The sequence below is a fragment of the Salmo salar genome, chromosome 17, assembly GCF_965601325.2.
Source record: "Salmo salar chromosome 17, fSalSal1, whole genome shotgun sequence".
Taxonomy (NCBI): Eukaryota; Metazoa; Chordata; class Actinopteri; order Salmoniformes; family Salmonidae; genus Salmo; species Salmo salar.
The window spans coordinates 25405823-25427437 of record NC_138307.1 but is presented as its reverse complement, the minus strand read 5'-3'; the positions used below and the strand labels follow the sequence as shown (position 1 = coordinate 25427437).

The window sequence follows — 21615 nt, the reverse complement described above, 5'->3', positions numbered from 1 at the left end:
CTGGTGTTATCTAGTCTGGTGTGGTCAGACTGATGTTATCTAGTCTGGTGTGGTCTGACTGATGTTATCTAGTCTGGTGTAGTCTGGCTGATGTTATCTAGTCTGCTGTTATCTGGTCTGGTGTGGTCTGACTGGTGTTATCTAGTCTGGTGTAGTCTGGCTGATGTTATCTAGTCTGCTGTTATCTGGTCTGGTGTGGTCTGACTGGTGTTATCTAGTCTGGTGTAGTCTGGCTGATGTTATCTGGTCTGGTGTGGTCTGACTGATGTTATCTGGTCTGGTGTAGTCTGGCTGATGTTATCTGGTCTGGTGTGGTCTGACTGGTGTTATCTAGTCTGGTGTGGTCTGACTGGTGTTATCTAGTCTGGTGTAGTCTGACTGGTGTTATCTAGTCTGCTGTTATCTGGTCTGGTGTGGTCTGACTGGTGTTATCTAGTCTGGTGTGGTCTGACTGGTGTTATCTAGTCTGGTGTAGTCTGACTGGTGTTATCTAGTCTGGTGTGGTCTGACTGGTGTTATCTAGTCTGGTGTGGTCTGACTGGTGTTATCTAGTCTGGTGTGGTCTGACTGGTGTTATCTAGTCTGGTGTGGTCTGACTGGTGTTATCTAGTCTGGTGTGGTCTGACTGGTGTTATCTAGTCTGGTGTGGTCTGACTGGTGTTATCTAGTCTGGTGTGGTCTGACTGGTGTTATCTAGTCTGGTGTAGTCTGACTGGTGTTATCTAGTCTGGTGTGGTCTGACTGGTGTTATCTAGTCTGGTGTAGTCTGGCTGGTGTTATCTAGTCTGGTGTGGTCTGACTGGTGTTATCTAGTCTGGTGTGGTCTGACTGGTGTTATCTAGTCTGGTGTAGTCTGACTGGTGTTATCTAGTCTGGTGTAGTCAGACTGATGTTATCTAGTCTGGTGTAGTCTGACTGATGTTCTTATCTAGTCTGGTGTAGTCTGGCTGGTGTTATCTAGTCTGGTGTAGTCTGACTGATGTTCTTATCTAGTCTGGTGTAGTCTGGCTGGTGTTATCTGGTCTGGTGTGGTCAGACTGGTGTTATCTAGTCTGGTGTAGTCTGACTGATGTTCTTATCTAGTCTGGTGTAGTCTGGCTGGTGTTATCTAGTCTGGTGTGGTCTGACTGGTGTTATCTAGTCTGGTGTAGTCTGGCTGGTGTTATCTAGTCTGGTGTGGTCTGGCTGGTGTTATCTAGTCTGGTGTGGTCTGGCTGATGTTATCTGGTCTGGTGTAGTCTGACTGATGTTCTTATCTAGTCTGGTGTAGTCTGACTGATGTTATCTAGTCTGGTGTTATCTAGTCTGGTGTAGTCTGGCTGGTGTTATCTGGTCTGGTGTGGTCAGACTGGTGTTATCTAGTCTGGTGTAGTCTGGCTGATGTTATCTAGTCTGGTGTGGTCTGGCTGATGTTATCTTGTCTGGTGTGGTCTGGCTGATGTTATCTGGTCTGGTGTTATCTGGTCTGGTGTTATCTTGTCTGGTGTGGTCTGACTGATGTTATCTAGTCTGGTGTGGTCTGACTGGTGTTATCTAGTCTGGTGTAGTCTGACTGGTGTTATCTAGTCTGGTGTAGTCTGGCTGATGTTATCTAGTCTGGTGTTATCTGGTCTGGTGTTATCTGGTCTGGTGTTATCTGGTCTGATGTGGTCTGACTGATGTTATCTGGTCTGGTGTGGTCTGACTGATGTTATCTGGTCTGGTGTGGTCTGGCTGATGTTATCTAGTCTGGTGTTATCTGGTCTGGTGTTATCTAGTCTGGTGTAGGCTGGCTGATGTTATCTGGTCTGGTGTAGTCTGACTGGTGTTATCTGGTCTGGTGTGGTCTGACTGGTGTTATCTAGTCTGGTGTAGTCTGGCTGGTGTTATCTTGTCTGGTGTGGTCTGACTGGTGTTATCTAGTCTGGTGTAGTCTGGCTGATGTTATCTGGTCTGGTGTGGTCTGACTGGTGTTATCTAGTCTGGTGTAGTCAGACTGGTGTTATCTAGTCTGCTGTTATCTGGTCTGGTGTGGTCTGACTGGTGTTATCTGGTCTGGTGTTATCTGGTCTGGTGTTATCTGGTCTGATGTTATCTGGTCTGGTGTGGTCTGACTGGTGTTATCTAGTCTGGTGTAGTCTGGCTGGTGTTATCTAGTCTGGTGTAGTCTGGCTGATGTTATCTGGTCTGGTGTAGTCTGGCTGATGTTATCTGGTCTGGTGTAGTCTGGCTGATGTTATCTGGTCTGGTGTGGTCTGACTGATGTTATCTGGTCTGGTGTGGTCTGACTGGTGTTATCTAGTCTGGTGTAGTCTGGCTGGTGTTATCTGGTCTGGTGTAGTCTGGCTGATGTTATCTGGTCTGGTGTAGTCTGGCTGATGTTATCTGGTCTGGTGTAGTCTGGCTGATGTTATCTGGTCTGGTGTGGTCTGACTGATGTTATCTGGTCTGGTGTGGTCTGACTGATGTTATCTGGTCTGCTGTTATCTGGTCTGGTGTGGTCTGACTGGTGTTATCTAGTCTGGTGTAGTCTGGCTGATGTTATCTGGTCTGGTGTGGTCTGACTGATGTTATCTGGTCTGGTGTGGTCTGACTGGTGTTATCTAGTCTGGTGTAGTCTGGCTGGTGTTATCTGGTCTGGTGTAGTCTGGCTGATGTTATCTGGTCTGGTGTAGTCTGGCTGATGTTATCTGGTCTGGTGTAGTCTGGCTGATGTTATCTGGTCTGGTGTGGTCTGACTGATGTTATCTGGTCTGGTGTGGTCTGACTGATGTTATCTGGTCTGCTGTTATCTGGTCTGGTGTGGTCTGACTGGTGTTATCTAGTCTGGTGTAGTCTGGCTGGTGTTATCTAGTCTGGTGTGGTCTGGCTGGTGTTATCTAGTCTGGTGTGGTCTGGCTGATGTTATCTGGTCTGGTGTAGTCTGACTGATGTTCTTATCTAGTCTGGTGTAGTCTGACTGATGTTATCTAGTCTGGTGTTATCTAGTCTGGTGTAGTCTGGCTGGTGTTATCTGGTCTGGTGTGGTCAGACTGGTGTTATCTAGTCTGGTGTAGTCTGGCTGATGTTATCTAGTCTGGTGTGGTCTGGCTGATGTTATCTTGTCTGGTGTGGTCTGGCTGATGTTATCTGGTCTGGTGTTATCTGGTCTGGTGTTATCTTGTCTGGTGTGGTCTGACTGATGTTATCTAGTCTGGTGTGGTCTGACTGGTGTTATCTAGTCTGGTGTAGTCTGACTGGTGTTATCTAGTCTGGTGTAGTCTGGCTGATGTTATCTAGTCTGGTGTTATCTGGTCTGGTGTTATCTGGTCTGGTGTTATCTGGTCTGATGTGGTCTGACTGATGTTATCTGGTCTGGTGTGGTCTGACTGATGTTATCTGGTCTGGTGTGGTCTGGCTGATGTTATCTAGTCTGGTGTTATCTGGTCTGGTGTTATCTAGTCTGGTGTAGGCTGGCTGATGTTATCTGGTCTGGTGTAGTCTGACTGGTGTTATCTGGTCTGGTGTGGTCTGACTGGTGTTATCTAGTCTGGTGTAGTCTGGCTGGTGTTATCTTGTCTGGTGTGGTCTGACTGGTGTTATCTAGTCTGGTGTAGTCTGGCTGATGTTATCTGGTCTGGTGTGGTCTGACTGGTGTTATCTAGTCTGGTGTAGTCAGACTGGTGTTATCTAGTCTGCTGTTATCTGGTCTGGTGTGGTCTGACTGGTGTTATCTGGTCTGGTGTTATCTGGTCTGGTGTTATCTGGTCTGGTGTTATCTGGTCTGATGTTATCTGGTCTGGTGTGGTCTGACTGGTGTTATCTAGTCTGGTGTAGTCTGGCTGGTGTTATCTAGTCTGGTGTAGTCTGGCTGATGTTATCTGGTCTGGTGTAGTCTGGCTGATGTTATCTGGTCTGGTGTAGTCTGGCTGATGTTATCTGGTCTGGTGTGGTCTGACTGATGTTATCTGGTCTGGTGTGGTCTGACTGGTGTTATCTAGTCTGGTGTAGTCTGGCTGGTGTTATCTGGTCTGGTGTAGTCTGGCTGATGTTATCTGGTCTGGTGTAGTCTGGCTGATGTTATCTGGTCTGGTGTAGTCTGGCTGATGTTATCTGGTCTGGTGTGGTCTGACTGATGTTATCTGGTCTGGTGTGGTCTGACTGATGTTATCTGGTCTGCTGTTATCTGGTCTGGTGTGGTCTGACTGGTGTTATCTAGTCTGGTGTAGTCTGGCTGATGTTATCTGGTCTGGTGTGGTCTGACTGGTGTTATCTTGTCTGGTGTTATCTGGTCTGGTGTGGTCTGACTGGTGTTATCTAGTCTGGTGTGGTCAGACTGATGTTATCTAGTCTGGTGTAGTCTGGCTGATGTTATCTGGTCTGGTGTAGTCTGGCTGATGTTATCTGGTCTGGTGTAGTCTGGCTGATGTTATCTGGTCTGGTGTGGTCTGACTGATGTTATCTGGTCTGGTGTGGTCTGACTGATGTTATCTGGTCTGCTGTTATCTGGTCTGGTGTGGTCTGACTGGTGTTATCTAGTCTGGTGTAGTCTGGCTGATGTTATCTGGTCTGGTGTGGTCTGACTGGTGTTATCTTGTCTGGTGTTATCTAGTCTGGTGTGGTCAGACTGATGTTATCTAGTCTGGTGTGGTCTGACTGATGTTATCTAGTCTGGTGTAGTCTGGCTGATGTTATCTAGTCTGCTGTTATCTGGTCTGGTGTGGTCTGACTGGTGTTATCTAGTCTGGTGTAGTCTGGCTGATGTTATCTAGTCTGCTGTTATCTGGTCTGGTGTGGTCTGACTGGTGTTATCTAGTCTGGTGTAGTCTGGCTGATGTTATCTGGTCTGGTGTGGTCTGACTGATGTTATCTGGTCTGGTGTAGTCTGGCTGATGTTATCTGGTCTGGTGTGGTCTGACTGGTGTTATCTAGTCTGGTGTGGTCTGACTGGTGTTATCTAGTCTGGTGTAGTCTGACTGGTGTTATCTAGTCTGCTGTTATCTGGTCTGGTGTGGTCTGACTGGTGTTATCTAGTCTGGTGTGGTCTGACTGGTGTTATCTAGTCTGGTGTAGTCTGACTGGTGTTATCTAGTCTGGTGTGGTCTGACTGGTGTTATCTAGTCTGGTGTGGTCTGACTGGTGTTATCTAGTCTGGTGTGGTCTGACTGGTGTTATCTAGTCTGGTGTGGTCTGACTGGTGTTATCTAGTCTGGTGTGGTCTGACTGGTGTTATCTAGTCTGGTGTGGTCTGACTGGTGTTATCTAGTCTGGTGTGGTCTGACTGGTGTTATCTAGTCTGGTGTAGTCTGACTGGTGTTATCTAGTCTGGTGTGGTCTGACTGGTGTTATCTAGTCTGGTGTAGTCTGACTGGTGTTATCTGGTCTGGTGTGGTCTGACTGATGTTATCTAGTCTGGTGTAGTCTGGCTGGTGTTATCTGGTCTGGTGTAGTCTGACTGGTGTTATCTAGTCTGGTGTAGTCTGGCTGGTGTTATCTAGTCTGGTGTGGTCTGACTGGTGTTATCTAGTCTGGTGTGGTCTGACTGATGTTATCTAGTCTGGTGTGGTCTGACTGATGTTATCTAGTCTGGTGTAGTCTGGCTGATGTTATCTGGTCTGGTGTGGTCTGACTGATGTTATCTTGTCTGGTATTTGTTGTTTTATTGTGTGGTCTGGTGTTGTGTTAGTTCCTCTGTCTTCATCATGGCATAGGACATGGCCTCCAACCCTCCAGTCTCCATCTGACACAATGAGAACTCACTATATCAGACTGCACAACATGGAAACAGGACATGGCCTCCAACCCTCCAGTCTCCATCTGACACAATGAGACCTCACTATATCAGACTGCACAACATGGAAACAGGACGGAATGACAGATGGGCATCGGTGCCTGGGTTTACTGCTGTCTTTACAGTGGACAAAAGCAGGGCTGTTCGGATGAGATTGGAGCAGAGGGACTCACACAGAGACATACTGATCAGAGCACCACACACACACAGACACAGACAGACAGAGAGGGCCTGTGTCTAGGGAAAACAGTGACCCAGTCATCCCCTGGGTCTCAGCCCATTTAAATCCCCTCTTTCCTGTCTCCAAAATCATCACCCCTCCCTCTAACAACTTTATCACTCCCAAGTCCCAACACTCACATTCTGTAATCAGTCCATAGCCTGCCACACAGCATCTAAGAGGAGTTCTGTAATCAGTCCATAGCCTGCCACACAGCATCTAAGAGGACTTCTGTAATCAGTCCATAGCCTGCCACACAGCATCTAAGAGGACTTCTGTAATCAGTCCATAGCCTGCCACACAGCATCTAAGAGGACTTCTGTAATCAGTCCATAGCCTGCCACACAGCATCTAAGAGGACTTCTGTAATCAGTCCATAGCCTGCCACACAGCATCTAAGAGGAGTTCTGTAATCAGTCCATAGCCTGCCACACAGCATCTAAGAGGACTTCTGTAATCAGTCCATAGCCTGCCACACAGCATCTAAGAGGACTTCTGTAATCAGTCCATAGCCTGCCACACAGCATCTAAGAAGAGTTCTGTAATCAGTCCATAGCCTGCCACACAGCATCTAAGAGGACTTCTGTAATCAGTCCATAGCCTGCCACACAGCATCTAAGAGGACTTCTGTAATCAGTCCATAGCCTGCCACACAGCATCTAAGAGGACTTCTGTAATCAGTCCATAGCCTGCCACACAGCATCTAAGAGGACTTCTGTAATCAGTCCATAGCCTGCCACACAGCATCTAAGAGGACTTCTGTAATCAGTCCATAGCCTGCCACACAGCATCTAAGAGGACTTCTGTAATCAGTCCATAGCCTGCCACACAGCATCTAAGAAGAGTTCTGTAATCAGTCCATAGCCTGCCACACAGCATCTAAGGACTTCTGTAATCAGTCCATAGCCTGCCACACAGCATCTAAGAGGCATTCTATCAAAGTCAAATTCTATAACTTAAATTCCATAACTGTGAAATTACAATAGGCAATGTTGAGTTTCCAGTGTGAAATACTCGTATCTATCTCAGTATGCCACCAAGGGCATAACATTTGTGGTTCTTATATTTCAGTGGGCAGAATGCACTAAAACAGCCCAACCCTGTTCCTGGAGAGATACCCTCCTGTAGGTTTATACTCCAACCCTGTTCCTGGAGAGATACCCTCCTGTAGGTTTATACTCCAACCCTGTTCCTGGAGAGATACCCTCCTGTAGGTTTATACTCCAACCCTGTTCCTGGAGAGATACCATCCTGTAGGTTTATACTCCAACCCTGTTCCTGGAGAGACACCCTCCTGTAGGTTTATACTCCAACCCTGTTCCTGGAGAGACACCCTCCTGTAGGTTTATACTCCAACCCTGTTCCTGGAGAGATACCGTCCTGTAGGTTTATACTCCAACCCTGTTCCTGGAGAGATACCCTCCTGTAGGTTTATACTCCAACCCTGTTCCTGGAGAGACACCCTCCTGTAGGTTTATACTCCAACCCTGTTCCTGGAGAGATACCCTCCTGTAGGTTTATACTCCAACCCTGTTCCTGGAGAGATACCCTCCTGTAGGTTTATACTCCAACCCTGTTCCTGAAGAGATGCCCTCCTGTAGGTTTATACTCCAACCCTGTTCCTGGAGAGATACCATCCTGTAGGTTTATACTCCAACCCTGTTCCTGGAGAGATACCCTCCTGTAGGTTTATACTCTAGCCCTGTTCCTGAAGAGATGCCCTCCTGTAGGTTTATACTCCAACCCTGTTCCTGGAGAGATACCCTCCTGTAGGTTTATACTCCAACCCTGTTCCTGAAGAGATACCCTCCTGTAGGTTTATACTCTAGCCCTGTTCCTGAAGAGATGCCCTCCTGTAGGTTTATACTCCAACCCTGTTCCTGGAGAGATACCATCCTCCAGGGTTGGAATATAAACCTACAGGAGGGTATCACTCCAGGAACAGGGTTGGGCAGCCCTGCACTAAAGGGTAGCCTTCCACCCCTAAAGGGCCCTGGGTTTAGTAACTGTACAATAGAGTGTCTCCACAGCAGGTCTAAACAGTAGCATTGTGACCCATTCTGGCTCCTTCCACTGGCTACATAAAGCTCTTCCCTTTCCTGTGCTATATCTGGGAAACACACACACACACACACAGACAGGGAGAAGTGTATCATCTTATAATACGACTTCCTTCCTATCTACTATTCCTTCCAATTTACTATTAGAATGTCTACTATGACAACATCATCCGGGAAATCATCAAATTTTTACAGTGTGATTACAGTGTGATTACAGTGTGATTACAGTGTGATTACAGTGTGATTACAATGTGATTACAGTGTGATTACACATGGCCCTTTAATGACCTGGAGTGTATAGACATAAACACACACCCTCTCATCCAGTCTCAATGGGCCTGTTTGGCCTTCAATGAGCACAACAATTGACTACCTTGGGGCACATGGCTACGTTTTCCAACAAACTAAATATAAAGTATACTAGAATGGCTGGGCAGTAGATGACTGCTACTGGTTTTGAGCCACATCTTTATCAGTGAAGATTGAGAGCAGGAAATTCCAGCAAAAACCATTATCAATTAAAACTTTCCTTACAGCAATAGCCTCAGTGGATATACTCCCTGAGATATAAGTTCATTTCAACAATACAACCTTCCAAATGACCCCTAATAACCCCCATCCATACACACCATATACAAAGAGGCAGGCCGTGGCACTCCTGGTGCCTTCTGGGTAGGTGTGGAACTCGCAGGTGTAGCAGCCCTCGTCCTCCGTCTTCACCGGCCTGATGGACAGCTGGGTGTCTCCCAGGGAGGGGTTCAGGGTCATGCGTCCCCGATAAGGTTCCTCAATGCTGGGTTGGCCTCGCTTGGCAAAGGAGGCCAACGTGGTCGTGTCGCCCTGCTCTGCAGTCTTCCTCCACAGGACCTGGCGTACCCTGTCTGGGAGGCCGTACCAGCAGGACATGGTGGCCAGCTTCCCGCTGATGGCTGTTTTATTACCCTCGTTGCCCACTTTGACTGGGTCAGACACAGGGAGACAGAGGAAGGTATCAGTAGGTGAGCATTGGAATGGGAGGAGCACATTCATACTAGTGGGTTAGAGAGATATGACAAAGTGTTTGGAGGCTTACATTTCAGCAAGGCATTTAAATATAGAAATCATTTGGACCCATTTAAAACCTTATGCACACTACATGAACAAAAGTATGTGGAACCTGCTCGATGAACATCTCATTCTAAAATCATGGGCATTAAAATGGAGTTGGTCCCCCCTTTGCTGCTATGACAGCCTCCACTCTTCTGGGAAGGCTTTCCACTAGATGTTGGAACATTGCTGTGGGGACTTACTTCCATTCAGCCACAAGCGCATTAGTGAGGTCGGGCATTGATGTTGGGTGATTATGGCCTGGTCCGCAGTAGGCGTTCCAATTCATCCCAAAGGTGTTCAATGGGGTTGAGGTCAGGGCTCTGTGCAGGCCAATCAAGTTATTCCATACCGATATCAATAAACCATTTCTGTATGGACCTCGCTTTGTGCATGGGGGCATTGTCTTGCTGAAACAGGAAAGGGCCTTCCCCAGACTTTTGCCACAAAGTTGGAAGCACAAAATCGTCTAGAATGTCGTATGTTGTAGCGTTAAGATTTCCCTTCACTGGATGGTCTTCAGAGATACAGTGGCAAGAGAAAGCATGTAAACCGTTTGGAATTTCCTGGATTTCTGAATAAATTGGTCATAAAATTTGATATGATCTTCATCTAAGTCACAACAATAGACAAACAGTGTGCTTAAACTACCATCACACAAATTGTTGTATTTTTCTTGTCTATATTGAAAACATAATTTAAACATTGGGAAAAAGTATGTGAACCCCTAGGCTAATGACTTCTCCAAAAGATAATTGGAGTCAGGAGTCAGCTAACCTGGAGTCCAATCAACGAGACCAGATTGGAGATGTTGGTTAGAGCTGCCCTGCCCTATAAAAAACACTCACAACAATGTACAAGAAGTATTGCCTGATGTGAACCATGCCTCGAACAAAGGAGATCTCAGAAGACCTAAGATTAAGAATTGTTTACTTGAATAAAGCTGGAAAGGGTTACAAAAGTATCTCTAAAGTATCTCTGTTGCTACTCTCCATAGGACTGGCCGTCCTGCAAAGATGACTGCAAGAGCACAGCACAGAATGCTCAGTGAGGTTAAGAAGAATCCTAGAGTGTCAGCTAAAGACTTACAGAAATCTCTGGAACATGCTAACATCTCTGTTGACGAGTCTACGATACGTAAAACACTAAACCAAAATGGTGTTCATGGGAGGACACCACGGAAGAAGCCACTGCTGTCCAAAAAAACATTGCTGCACATCTGAAGTTTGCAAAAGAGCACTTGGATGTTCCACAGCCTACTGGCTAAATATTCGGTGGACAGATTAAACTACAGTTGAGTTGTTTGGAAGGAACACACAACACTATGTGTGGAGAAAAAAAAGGCACAGCACACCAACATCAAAACCCCATCCCCACTGTAATGTATAGGGAAGGGAGCATCGTGGTTTGGGGCTGCTTTGCTGCCTCAGGGCCTGGACAGCTTGCTATCGTCGACGGGAAAATGAATTCCCAAATTTATCAAGACATTTTGCAGGAGAATGTAAGGCTATCTGTCCACTAATTGAAGCTCAACAGAAGTTGGGTGATGCAACAGGACAACGATCCAAAAAACAGAAATAAATCAACAGAATTGTTTCAACAGAAAAAATAAAATACGCCTTCTGGAGTGGCCCAGTCCTGACTTCAAACCCGATTGAGGTGCTGTGGCATGACCTCAAGAGAGCGGTTCACACCAGACATTCCAAGAATATTGCTTAACTGAAACAGTTTTGTAAAGAGGAACGGTCCAAAATTCCTCCAGACCGTTGTGCAGGTCTGATCCGCAACTCCAGAAAACATTTGGTTGAGGTTATTTCTGCCGAAGGAGGGTCAACCAGTTATTAAATCCAAGGGTTCTGTCACGTCCTGGCCAGTATATAAGGTTAATTGTTTTGTAGTTTGGTCAGGGCGTGGCAGGGGGTATTTGTTTTATGTGGTTCGGGGTGGTGTGTTTGTGTAAAGGGTGTTTGATTTAGTAATTCCGGGTTTTGGTTTATGTTTAGTTAATTCTATGGTTAGTCTAGGTTGTGTGTTTCTATGTTTGGTTGATTGGGGTTGGGACTCTCAGTTGAAGGCAGGTGTTGTCTATCTGCCTTTGATTGAGAGTCCCATATATTAGGGTGTGTTTGTATGTGTGATTTGTGGGTGATTATTCTGTGTATAGCCTTGTGCCTTACCAGACTGTTTATTTGTCGAGTGTTTGTTTTTCATGTTTTGTTATTTTGTATGTTCATTTTTGAGATTAATTAAAAATCAAGATGAGCATTCACGTACCTGCTGCGTTTTGGTCCTCATTCACCGACAACAACTGTGACAGAATCACCCACCACCAAAGGACCAAGCAGCAGAGGAAGGAGCAGACGGAGTTCGAGTTGGACTGGCGGGAGAAGTGGACTTGGGAGGAAGTTCTGGACGGGGCCGGACCTTGGTACCAGGCTGGGGATTATCGACGCCCGCAGTGGGAAATTGAGGCAGCCAAGGCAGAGAGGCGGTGGTACGAGGCCAAGTACGCGCTGAAGGAGAAGCACGAGAGGCACCCCCAAGAAAAATTTTTGGGGGGGCACACGGGTAGTTTGGCTAGGCGTAAGAAGAGCCGGAAGCCAGCTACTCGTGGTTATATGGAGGAGCGTATGGGGTGGAGAGCGCTATGTTTCGCTGAGGAGCGCACTATCTCACCCATACGCACGCACAGTCCGGTGCGCGTTATTCCAGCCCCTCGCAGGTGCCGTGCTAGAGCGGGCATCCAGCCTGGTAGGAGGATGCCTGCGCAGCGCATCTGGTCGCCGGTACGCCTCCGAGGACCAGGCTACCCAACTCCCGCTCTACGCACGGCTACCATCAGGCCCCTGCACAGCCCAGTCTGCCCTGTACGAGCACCCCGCTCGTACAGGGCTACTAGTTCCATCCAGCCAAGGCGGGTTGTGCAGGAGGTAAGATCTAGACCGGCTGTGCGCCTCCATAGCCCTGGGTTTCTAGCTCCTGTCTCTCGTGCGGACCCGGAAGTGCGTCAACCCAGTCCGACTCGTCCTGTTCCCGCTCCCCGCACTAGCCTGGAGGTGCGTGTACATAATCTGGTAAACCCAGTACCAGCACCACGCACCAGGCTACAAGTGCGTCAACCCAGCCTCGCCAGTCAACAGTCATCATCAGAGCTGCCCGCCAGTCAACAGTCATCATCAGAGCTGCCCGCCAGTCAACAGTCATCATCAGAGCTGCCCGCCAGTCAACAGTCATCGTCAGAGCTGCCCGCCAGTCAACAGTCATCGTCAGAGCTGCCCGCCAGTCAACAGTCATCGTCAGAGCTGCCCGCCAGTCAACAGTCATCGTCAGAGCTGCCCGCCAGTCAACAGTCATCGTCAGAGCTGCCCGCCAGTCAACAGTCATCGTCAGAGCTGCCCGCCAGTCAACAGTCATCGTCAGAGCTGCCCGCCAGTCAACAGTCATCGTCAGAGCTGCCCGCCAGTCAACAGTCATCGTCAGAGCTGCCCGCCAGTCAACAGTCATCGTCAGAGCTGCCCGCCAGTCAACAGTCATCGTCAGAGCTGCCCGCCAGTCAACAGTCGCCAGAGAGGTCAGACTGCGCTGAACTGCCGGAGAGGTCAGACTGCGCTGAACTGCCGGAGTGGCCAGACTGCGCTGAACTGCCGGAGTGGCCAGACTGCGCTGAACTGCCGGAGTGGCCAGACTGCGCTGAACTGCCGGAGTGGCCAGACTGCGCTGAACTGCCGGAGTGGCCAGACTGCGCTGAACTGCCGGAGTGGCCAGACTGCGCTGAACTGCCGGAGTGGCCAGACTGCGCTGAACTGCCGGAGTGGCCAGACTACGCTGAACTGCCGGAGTGGCCAGACTGCGCTGAACTGCCGGAGTGGCCAGACTGCCCTGACCTGCCGGAGTGGCCAGACTGCCCTGACCTGCCGGAGTGGCCAGACTGCCCTGACCTGCCGGAGTGGCCAGACTGCCCTGACCTGCCGGAGTGGCCAGACTGCCCTGACCTGCCGGAGTGGCCAGACTGCCCTGACCTGCCGGAGTGGCCAGACTGCCCTGACCTGCCGGAGTGGCCAGACTGCCCTGACCTGCCGGAGTGGCCAGACTGCCCTGACCTGCCGGAGTGGCCAGACTGCCCTGACCTGCCGGAGTGGCCAGACTGCCCTGACCTGCCGGAGTGGCCAGACTGCCCTGACCTGCCGGAGTGGCCAGACTGCCCTGACCTGCCGGAGTGGCCAGACTGCCCTGACCTGCCGGAGTGGCCAGACTGCCCTGACCTGCCGGAGTGGCCAGACTGCCCTGACCTGCCGGAGTGGCCAGACTGCCCTGACCTGCCGGAGTGGCCAGACTGCCCTGACCTGCCGGAGTGGCCAGACTGCCCTGAACTGTCCCGAATTGCCAGACTGCCCTGAACTGTCCCGAATTGCCAGACTGCCCTGAACTGTCCCGAATTGCCAGACTGCCCTGAACTGTCCCGAATTGCCAGACTGCCCTGAACTGTCCCGAATTGCCAGACTGCCCTGAACTGTCCCGAATTGCCAGACTGCCCAGACTGTCCCGAATTGCCAGACTGCCCAGACTGTCCCGAATTGCCAGACTGCCCAGACTGTCCCGAATTGCCAGACTGCCCAGACTGTCCCGAATTGCCAGACTGCCCAGACTGTCCCGAATTGCCAGACTGCCCAGACTGTCCCGAATTGCCAGACTGCCCAGACTGTCCCGAATTGCCAGACTGCCCAGACTGTCCCGAATTGCCAGACTGCCCAGACTGTCCCGAATTGCCAGACTGCCCAGACTGTCCCGAATTGCCAGACTGCCCAGACTGTCCCGAATTGCCAGACTGCCCAGACTGTCCCGAATTGCCAGACTGCCCAGACTGTCCCGAATTGCCAGACTGCCCAGACTCTCCCGAATTGCCAGACTGCCCAGACTGCCCCCCGGCGATGTCAGACTGGCCCGACTGCCCCTCGGCGATGCCAGAGTGGCCCGACAGCCTGGAACGGCCGGAACCAGAGCCACCTCCAGAAATAGGTGGGTTGGGGAGGGGGGGTGTAGCACAGTGCCGTCGTTGACGGCAGCCACCCTCCCTTCCCTCCCTTTAGAAAAGGGGACTTTTTTTTGGTGTTGCTTGGGGTTATTTTTTGTTAAGGTGCTTCTGGGGTAGCACCTTTAAGGGGGGGGTACTGTCACGTCCTGGCCAGTATATAAGGTTAATTGTTTTGTAGTTTGGTCAGGGCGTGGCAGGGGGTATTTGTTTTATGTGGTTCGGGGTGGTGTGTTTGTGTAAAGGGTGTTTGATTTAGTAATTCCGGGTTTTGGTTTATGTTTAGTTAATTCTATGGTTAGTCTAGGTTGTGTGTTTCTATGTTTGGTTGATTGGGGTTGGGACTCTCAGTTGAAGGCAGGTGTTGTCTATCTGCCTTTGATTGAGAGTCCCATATATTAGGGTGTGTTTGTATGTGTGATTTGTGGGTGATTATTCTGTGTATAGCCTTGTGCCTTACCAGACTGTTTATTTGTCGAGTGTTCGTTTTTCATGTTTTGTTATTTTGTATGTTCATTTTTGAGATTAATTAAAAATCAAGATGAGCATTCACGTACCTGCTGCGTTTTGGTCCTCATTCACCGACAACAACTGTGACAGGTTCACATACTTGTTCCACCCTGCAGTGTGAATGTTTATATGGTGTGTTCAATAAAGACATGAATGTATAATTGTTTGTGTGTTATTAGTTTAAGCAGACTGTGTTTGTCTATTGTTGTGACTTAGATGAAGATCAGATCAAATGTTATATTATATGACCAATTTACTAAGAAATCCAGGTGATTCCAAAGGGTTCACATACTTTTTCTTGCCAATGTATATGAGAGGGGTTGGAGGTAGTTGAAGGATGGGATTAAAAACAAACAAAAGATTATTATTGTAAAATACATTGTGTCTGTAAAATGTATATAGTATGTATAAGCTGGAAGAAGAGGCCTAAGTGTTGTTGTCCATTAATTTATTCCAATTAGGGCAGGGGTTGTAGGGTTAGGGGAAAATAATAAAGGGAAATATATATATATATACTGCTCAAAAAAATAAAGGGAACATGTAAACAACACATCCTAGATCTGAATGAAATAAATAATATTATTAAATACTTTTTTCTTTACATAGTTGAATGTGCTGACAACAAAATCACATAATAATCAATGGAAATCCAATTTATCAACCCATGGAGGTCTGGATTTGGAGTCACACTCAAAATTAAAGTGGAAAACCACACTACAGGCTGATCCAACTTTGATGTAATGTCCTTAAAACAAGTCAAAATGAGGCTCAGTAGTGTGTGTGGCCTCCACGTGCCTGTATGACCTCCCTACAACGCCTGGGCATGCTCCTGATGAGGTGGCGGATGGTCTCCTGAGGGATCTCCCAGACCTGGACTAAAGCATCCGCCAACTCCTGGACAGTCTGTGGTGCAACGTGGCGTTGGTGGATGGAGCGAGACATGATGTCCCAGATGTGCTCAATTGGATTTAGGTCTGGGGAACGGGCGGGCCAGTCCATAGCATCAATGCCTTCCTCTTGCAGGAACTGCTGACACACTCCAGCCACATGAGGTCTAGCAATGTCTTGCATTAGGAGGAACCCAGGGCCAACCGCACCAGCATATGGTCTCACAAGGGGTCTGAGGATCTCATCTCGGTACCTAATGGTAGTCAGGCTACCTCTGGCGAGCATATGGAGGGCTGTGCGGCCCCCCAAAGAAATGCCACCCCACACCATGACTGACCCACCGCCAAACCGGTCATGCTGGAGGATGTTGCAGGCAGCAGAACGTTCTCCACGGCGTCTCCAGACTCTGTCACGTCTGTCACGTGCTCAGTGTGAACCTGCTTTCATCTGTGAAGAGCACAGGGCGCCAGTGGTGAATTTGCCAATCTTGGTGTTCTCTGGCAAATGCCAAACGTCCTGCACGGTGTGGGGCTGTAAGCACAACCCCCACCTGTGGACGTCGGGCCCTCATACCACCCTCATGGAGTCTGTTTCTGACCGTTTGAGCAGACACATGCACATTTGTGGCCTGCTGGAGGTCATTTTGCAGGGCTCTGGCAGTGCTTCTCCTGCTCCTCCTTGCACAAAGGCGGAGGTAGCGGTCCTGCTGCTGGGTTGTTGCCCTCCTACGGCCTCCTCCACATCTCCTGATGTACTGGCCTGTCTCCTGGTAGCGCCTCCATGCTCTGGACACTACGCTGACAGACACAGCAAACCTTCTTGCCACAGCTCGCATTGATGTGCCATCCTGGATGAGCTGCACTACCTGAGCCACTTGTGTGGGTTGTAGACTCCGTCTCATGCTACCACTAGAGTGAAAGCACCGCCAGCATTCAAAAGTGACCTAAACATCAGCCAGGAAGCATAGGAACTGAGAAGTTGTCTGTGGTCCCCACCTGCAGAACCACTCCTTTATTGGGGGTGTCTTGCTAATTGCCTATAATTTCCACCTGTTGTCTATTCCATTTGCACAACAGCATGTGAACTGTATTGTCAATCAGTGTTGCTTCCTAAGTGGACAGTTTGATTTCACAGAAGTGTGATTGACTTGGAGTTACATTGTGTTGTTTAAGTGTTCCCTTTATTTTTTTGAGCAGTGTATATACACAAAAATATTTCCCTTCACTGGAACCTTAAGGGGCCTAGCCCGAACCATGAAAAACAGCCCCAGACCATTATTCCTCCTCCACCAAATTTTTGAGTTGGCACTATGCATTCGGGCAGGTAGCGTTGACCTGGCATCCGCCAAGCCCAGATTCGTCCTTTCAGACTGCCAGATGGTGAAGCGTGATTCATAAATCCAGAGAACGCGTTTCCACGGCATCCTATGATGGTGCCACGTTGAAAGTCACTGAGCTCTTCAGTAAGGCCATTCTACTGCCAATGTTTGTCTATGGAGATTGCATGGGTGTGTACCCGATTTTAAACACCTGTCAGCAATGGGTGTGGCTGAAATAGCCGAATCCACCAGTTTGAAGGGGTGTCCACATACACTATATATACAGCAGTATGGTCGTTATAGTTAGAGAAAGTATCGGGGCCCTGGTCTGTTGAGTATGGCTGACCTCAACCCACTTCCTGTTTCTGATTATCCACAACTGATATATTCCGGGACGGGAGGGCCAAGTGAGCATGCTGACTTTTCATTACCTTACACAATCAGCAGACAAATCAACTGTGCTGAAAAACATGGGAACTACAAGCCTTGTAAAAATAAACAAATTCACAGGGGGCTTTGTTTTACAATTTAGAAAAATGTAACAATTGGGAATGTGCCAACCCTATGAGAAAGGTCACCTGGTGCTGGAGAGAGAGTAGGAGGAGGAGAAATTAAGGAAGCTATTGCATGCCATAGTCCTGGAATCTACAGTATATCTGGAAGTCCTTGCTAGTGTGACTGACCGGGGTTCAAATCTTGCTCCCCCAAGACAGGGTTAGCATGCTGAGCTAAAGCCTATGCATTACCTCTGGGCACTAATGCAAGTCTTCAGATCTCAGTCAAGGCTACTCATCACATGAGCGTGGTTTACCAAACCACCTTGTTTAGACTGAGGCCAAACTCACCTTCGATACTGAGGCAGGTCTTTCCCTCCTGTGCTCCGCTGGGGTAGATGTCAAAGATGCAGTGGTAGCAGCCCTCGTCGTTAGGCCCCGCCCTCTTGATGGTGATGGCGCTGACGTTAAGGTGCGATGAAGTTAGCTCCACGTTGTCTTGGTGGGAGGTGGTTCTGACCGACTCGCCCGGCTCGTACGCCAAGAGAACCTGCTTGTGTTTGTTCAGCCAGCGGACCTGCTTGACCGTGTCGCCAGTCGCTATGGTGATGTTACAGCCCAGCGTGAAGGGGAGGCCCGCCACAGCGGTCATGCTGGAGGGGGCGATAACCTCACCTGACACATGACAGGAAGTCAACCAACGAGAAGCACTGAAACTCAATACAATTCACTATTTTAAGGTGGTCGACCACATACCAAGTCAAACATGCTTTCTCACTGCAAAGGAAGAATAGCATTTTCTATTGGAAATATCCACTACTTTTGATTCAACATGGCACCTAAACCTACTGTAACGTAGTGAAATATGTTGAGTGTTGGCTACCTTGTGTCCTGAAAACCAGCATCACCAATAGCTGCAGACACAGCATCAGCCACCGAGACAGGGCAGATCCACACATCTTGGTCTGCAGGAGTGTGTGGCATACAGGTTACTGATAAAGAACATGACTACTGTTACAAATAGTACCATGGCACATCCACAGCCAACAGTCACAATGAACTTCAGCATATAAAGTTTCATCTGATTTTTACTTCCCCTACCTGTGATCCAGTGTGTGAGACGTGTTGTCGGTCAGCGTTGTAGCAACCTCATCTTACTGGCAGACGGACTCCTGTAGCTGGATCCAGGAACCAGAGGAGGACACAACTCTCTCAACATTGTAACCCTCTATTCAGCATTATAACCAATTATAACAGAGCATTATAACCTACAGTGGCAAGAAAAAAAGTTTGTGAACCCTTTGGAATTACCTGTACTGATCATAAAATTTGATCTGATCTTCATCTGAGTCACAACAATAGACAAACACATTCTGCTTAAACTAATAACACACACAATTATACGTTTTCATGTCTTTATTGAACACACCGTGTAAACATTCACAGAGCAGGGTGGAAAAAGTATGTGAACCCTTGGATTTATTAACTGGTTGACCCTCCTTTGGCAGCAATAACCTCAACCAAATGTTTTCTGTAGTTGCGGATCAGACCTGCACAACGGTCTGGAGGAATTTTGAACCATTCCTCTTTACAAAACTGTTTCAGTTAAGCAATATTCTTGGGATGTCTGGTGTGAACCGCTCTTTTGAGGTCATGCCACAGAATCTCAATCGGGTTGAGGTCAGGACTCTGACTGGGCCACTCCAGAAGGCGTATTTTCTTCTGTTGAAGCCATTCTGTTGTTGATTTACTTCTGTGTTTTGGGTCGTTGTCCTGTTGCATCACCCAACTTCTGTTGAGCTTCAATTGGCGGATAGCCTTACATTCTCCTGCAAAATGTCTTGATAAACTTGGGAGTTCATTTTTCCCTCGATGATAGTAAGCTGTCCAGGCCCTGAGGCAGCAAAGCAGCCCCAAAACATGATGCTCCCTCCACCATACTTTACAGTTGGGATGGGGTTTTGATGTTGGTGTGCTGTGCCTTTTTTTCCTATACATAGTGTTGTGTGTTCCTTCCAAACAACTGAACTTTAGTTTAATCTGTCCACATAATATCTTGTCAGAAGCGCTGTGGAACATCCAGGTGAACTTTTGCAAACTTCAGATGTGCAACAATGTTTTTTTTTGGACAGCGTGGCTTCTTCCGTGGTGTCCTCCCATGAACACCATTCTTGTTTAGTGTTTTACGTATCGTAGACTTGTCAACAGAGATGTTAGCATGTTCCAGAGATTTCTGTAAGTCTTTAGCTGACACTCTAGGATTCTTCTTAACCTCATTGAGCATTCTGCTCTGTGCTCTTACAGTCATCTTTGCAGGACGTCCACTCCTAGGGAGCGTAGCAACAGTGCTGAACTTTCTCCATTTATAGACAATTTGTCTTACTGTGGACTGATGAACATCAAGGCTTTAAGAGATACTTTTGGAACACTTTCCATCTTTTTGCAAGTGTAACGGCCGTCATCAGAATTAGACCAAGGTGCAGCGGAGGATGTGTTCATCATTAGAATTTTAATTGAAAAAAGAGAACACTTGACAAAAATAAACCAAAGACGACAGCAAAACAGTCCTGTCAGGAAAACACACTAACAGAAGACAATCACCCACAAAACCCAAAGGAAAAACAGACTACTTATGTGTGACTCCCAATCAGCAACAACTAACTACAGCTGTGCCTGATTGGGAGCCACACACGGCCAAACCAAAGAAACAAACCAACATAGAAAAATAAACATAGAACGCTCACCCAATGTAACACCCTGGCCTAACCAAAATAAAGAACAAAAAACCCCTCTATGGCCAGGGCGTTACAGCAAGTCAACAATTAGGTCTTCTGAGATCTCTCTTGTTCGAGACATGGTTCACATCTGGCAATGCTTCTTGTGAATAGCAACCTCACATTTTGTGAGTGTTTTTTATAAGGCAGGGCAGCTCTAACCAACATCTCCAATCTCGTCTCATTGATTGGACTCCAGGTTAGCTGACTCCTGACTCCAAATAGCTTTTGGAGAAGTCATTAGCCTAGGTGTTCACATACTTTTTCCAATCTACACTGTGAATGTTTCAATTATGTACTCAAAATAGACAACAAAAAATACAATAATTTGTGTGTTATTAGTTTAAGCACACTGTGTTTGTCTGTTGTTGTGACTTAGATGAAGATCAGATCTTATCCAGGTAATTCCAAAGGGTTCACATACTTTTTCTTGCCACTGTATAACATTACATTCTAACCTTTGATGTACTGTAGCATTATAACACTCTGCTTAGTGGATGAAAACTAAACTCTAATCAATTGGAGCTTATTTTCAGTAGCATTGCACCGCACCAGGTTGGTTACGCTAAGTGACACAAACAGTGTTGTTAGTCTGAGGGGCTATCGCCATGGGGATTGACTCAACAGATCAACAACAGCAGCAGGAGCATACTCATCAGTTCTGTCAGATTATAGGTCTTAACCCCTGTGCTGCACTCCTACCCACTGAGACTGTAGTCACCTGGCAAACAGAAGGCCAGCTGTGCTGCACTCCTACCCACTGAGACTGTAATCACCTGACAAACAGAAGGCCAGCTGTGCTGCACTCCTACCCACTGGGACTGTAATCACCTGGCAAACAGAAGGCCAGCTGTGCTGCACTCCTACCCACTGAGACTGTAATCACCTGACAAACAGAAGGCCAGCTGTGCTGCACTCCTACCCACTGGGACTGTAATCACCTGGCAAACAGAAGGCCAGCTGTGCTGCTTTGATGTCTGCAATGCACCAGGCCCCGGTCTCAAAAAAACACATTTGTGCAATCAAACCAGAAGCAAAAATCTGTGAACGACGCAAGATGAGTCTATGACAAAAGAAACAGAGGGACCACTATAACAGCCAGTACTAGCCATGATAGAGCACGGTGGATACGTACAGCAGCCTATAGGATTCAGGCGTAGTGTAAAGCACTGTCTGTCTGAGCATAGGCTTAGAGGTCTGCCAGCCAAGCCCAGCGTGGTTCAGCGGCTATAAAAAACACTTGTGGTTAAGCTCCTGTGTCTGCGTTGCTGGGAAATCCACTTGTTTAAGAGAGCCAGTGGGAAGTTGTGACAAAGCAAGGAGAAACAGCCCTCCAGGCAGAGGGTGTCCCTAAGAGCTGATTTGGGATCCGTTTACACAACCACAATGATTATCCCTTCTCTTGTGGAGGTACATAGCCAAACTGACCTCAGATCAGCTACAGAGGCAACCTTCACTTAGACAATGAAAGAAAAACTGATATAACC

General features: G+C 48.0%; 1 protein-coding gene across 3 annotated transcripts in view; it reads right to left on the bottom strand.

Annotated features, from left to right (window-relative positions):
* The window catches only part of LOC106575846 (OX-2 membrane glycoprotein), a 47343-nt gene that overhangs the window by 23794 nt on the left and 1934 nt on the right, over positions 1 to 21615 (bottom strand). For 2 of the 3 annotated variants that reach the window (XM_045699407.2, XM_045699405.2), the window contains exons 2-5: positions 18456 to 18532; positions 18238 to 18346; positions 17706 to 18029; positions 8659 to 8988 (exon numbers count right to left, since the gene is read on the bottom strand). In XM_045699407.2, coding sequence (XP_045555363.1) covers positions 8659 to 8988; positions 17706 to 18029; positions 18238 to 18313 — 730 coding nt within the window. In that variant the 5' untranslated portion in view covers positions 18314 to 18346; positions 18456 to 18532. The remainder of the gene's footprint in view (positions 1 to 8658; positions 8989 to 17705; positions 18030 to 18237; positions 18347 to 18455; positions 18533 to 21615) is intronic. The other variant, XM_045699406.2, reaches the window with a different exon arrangement.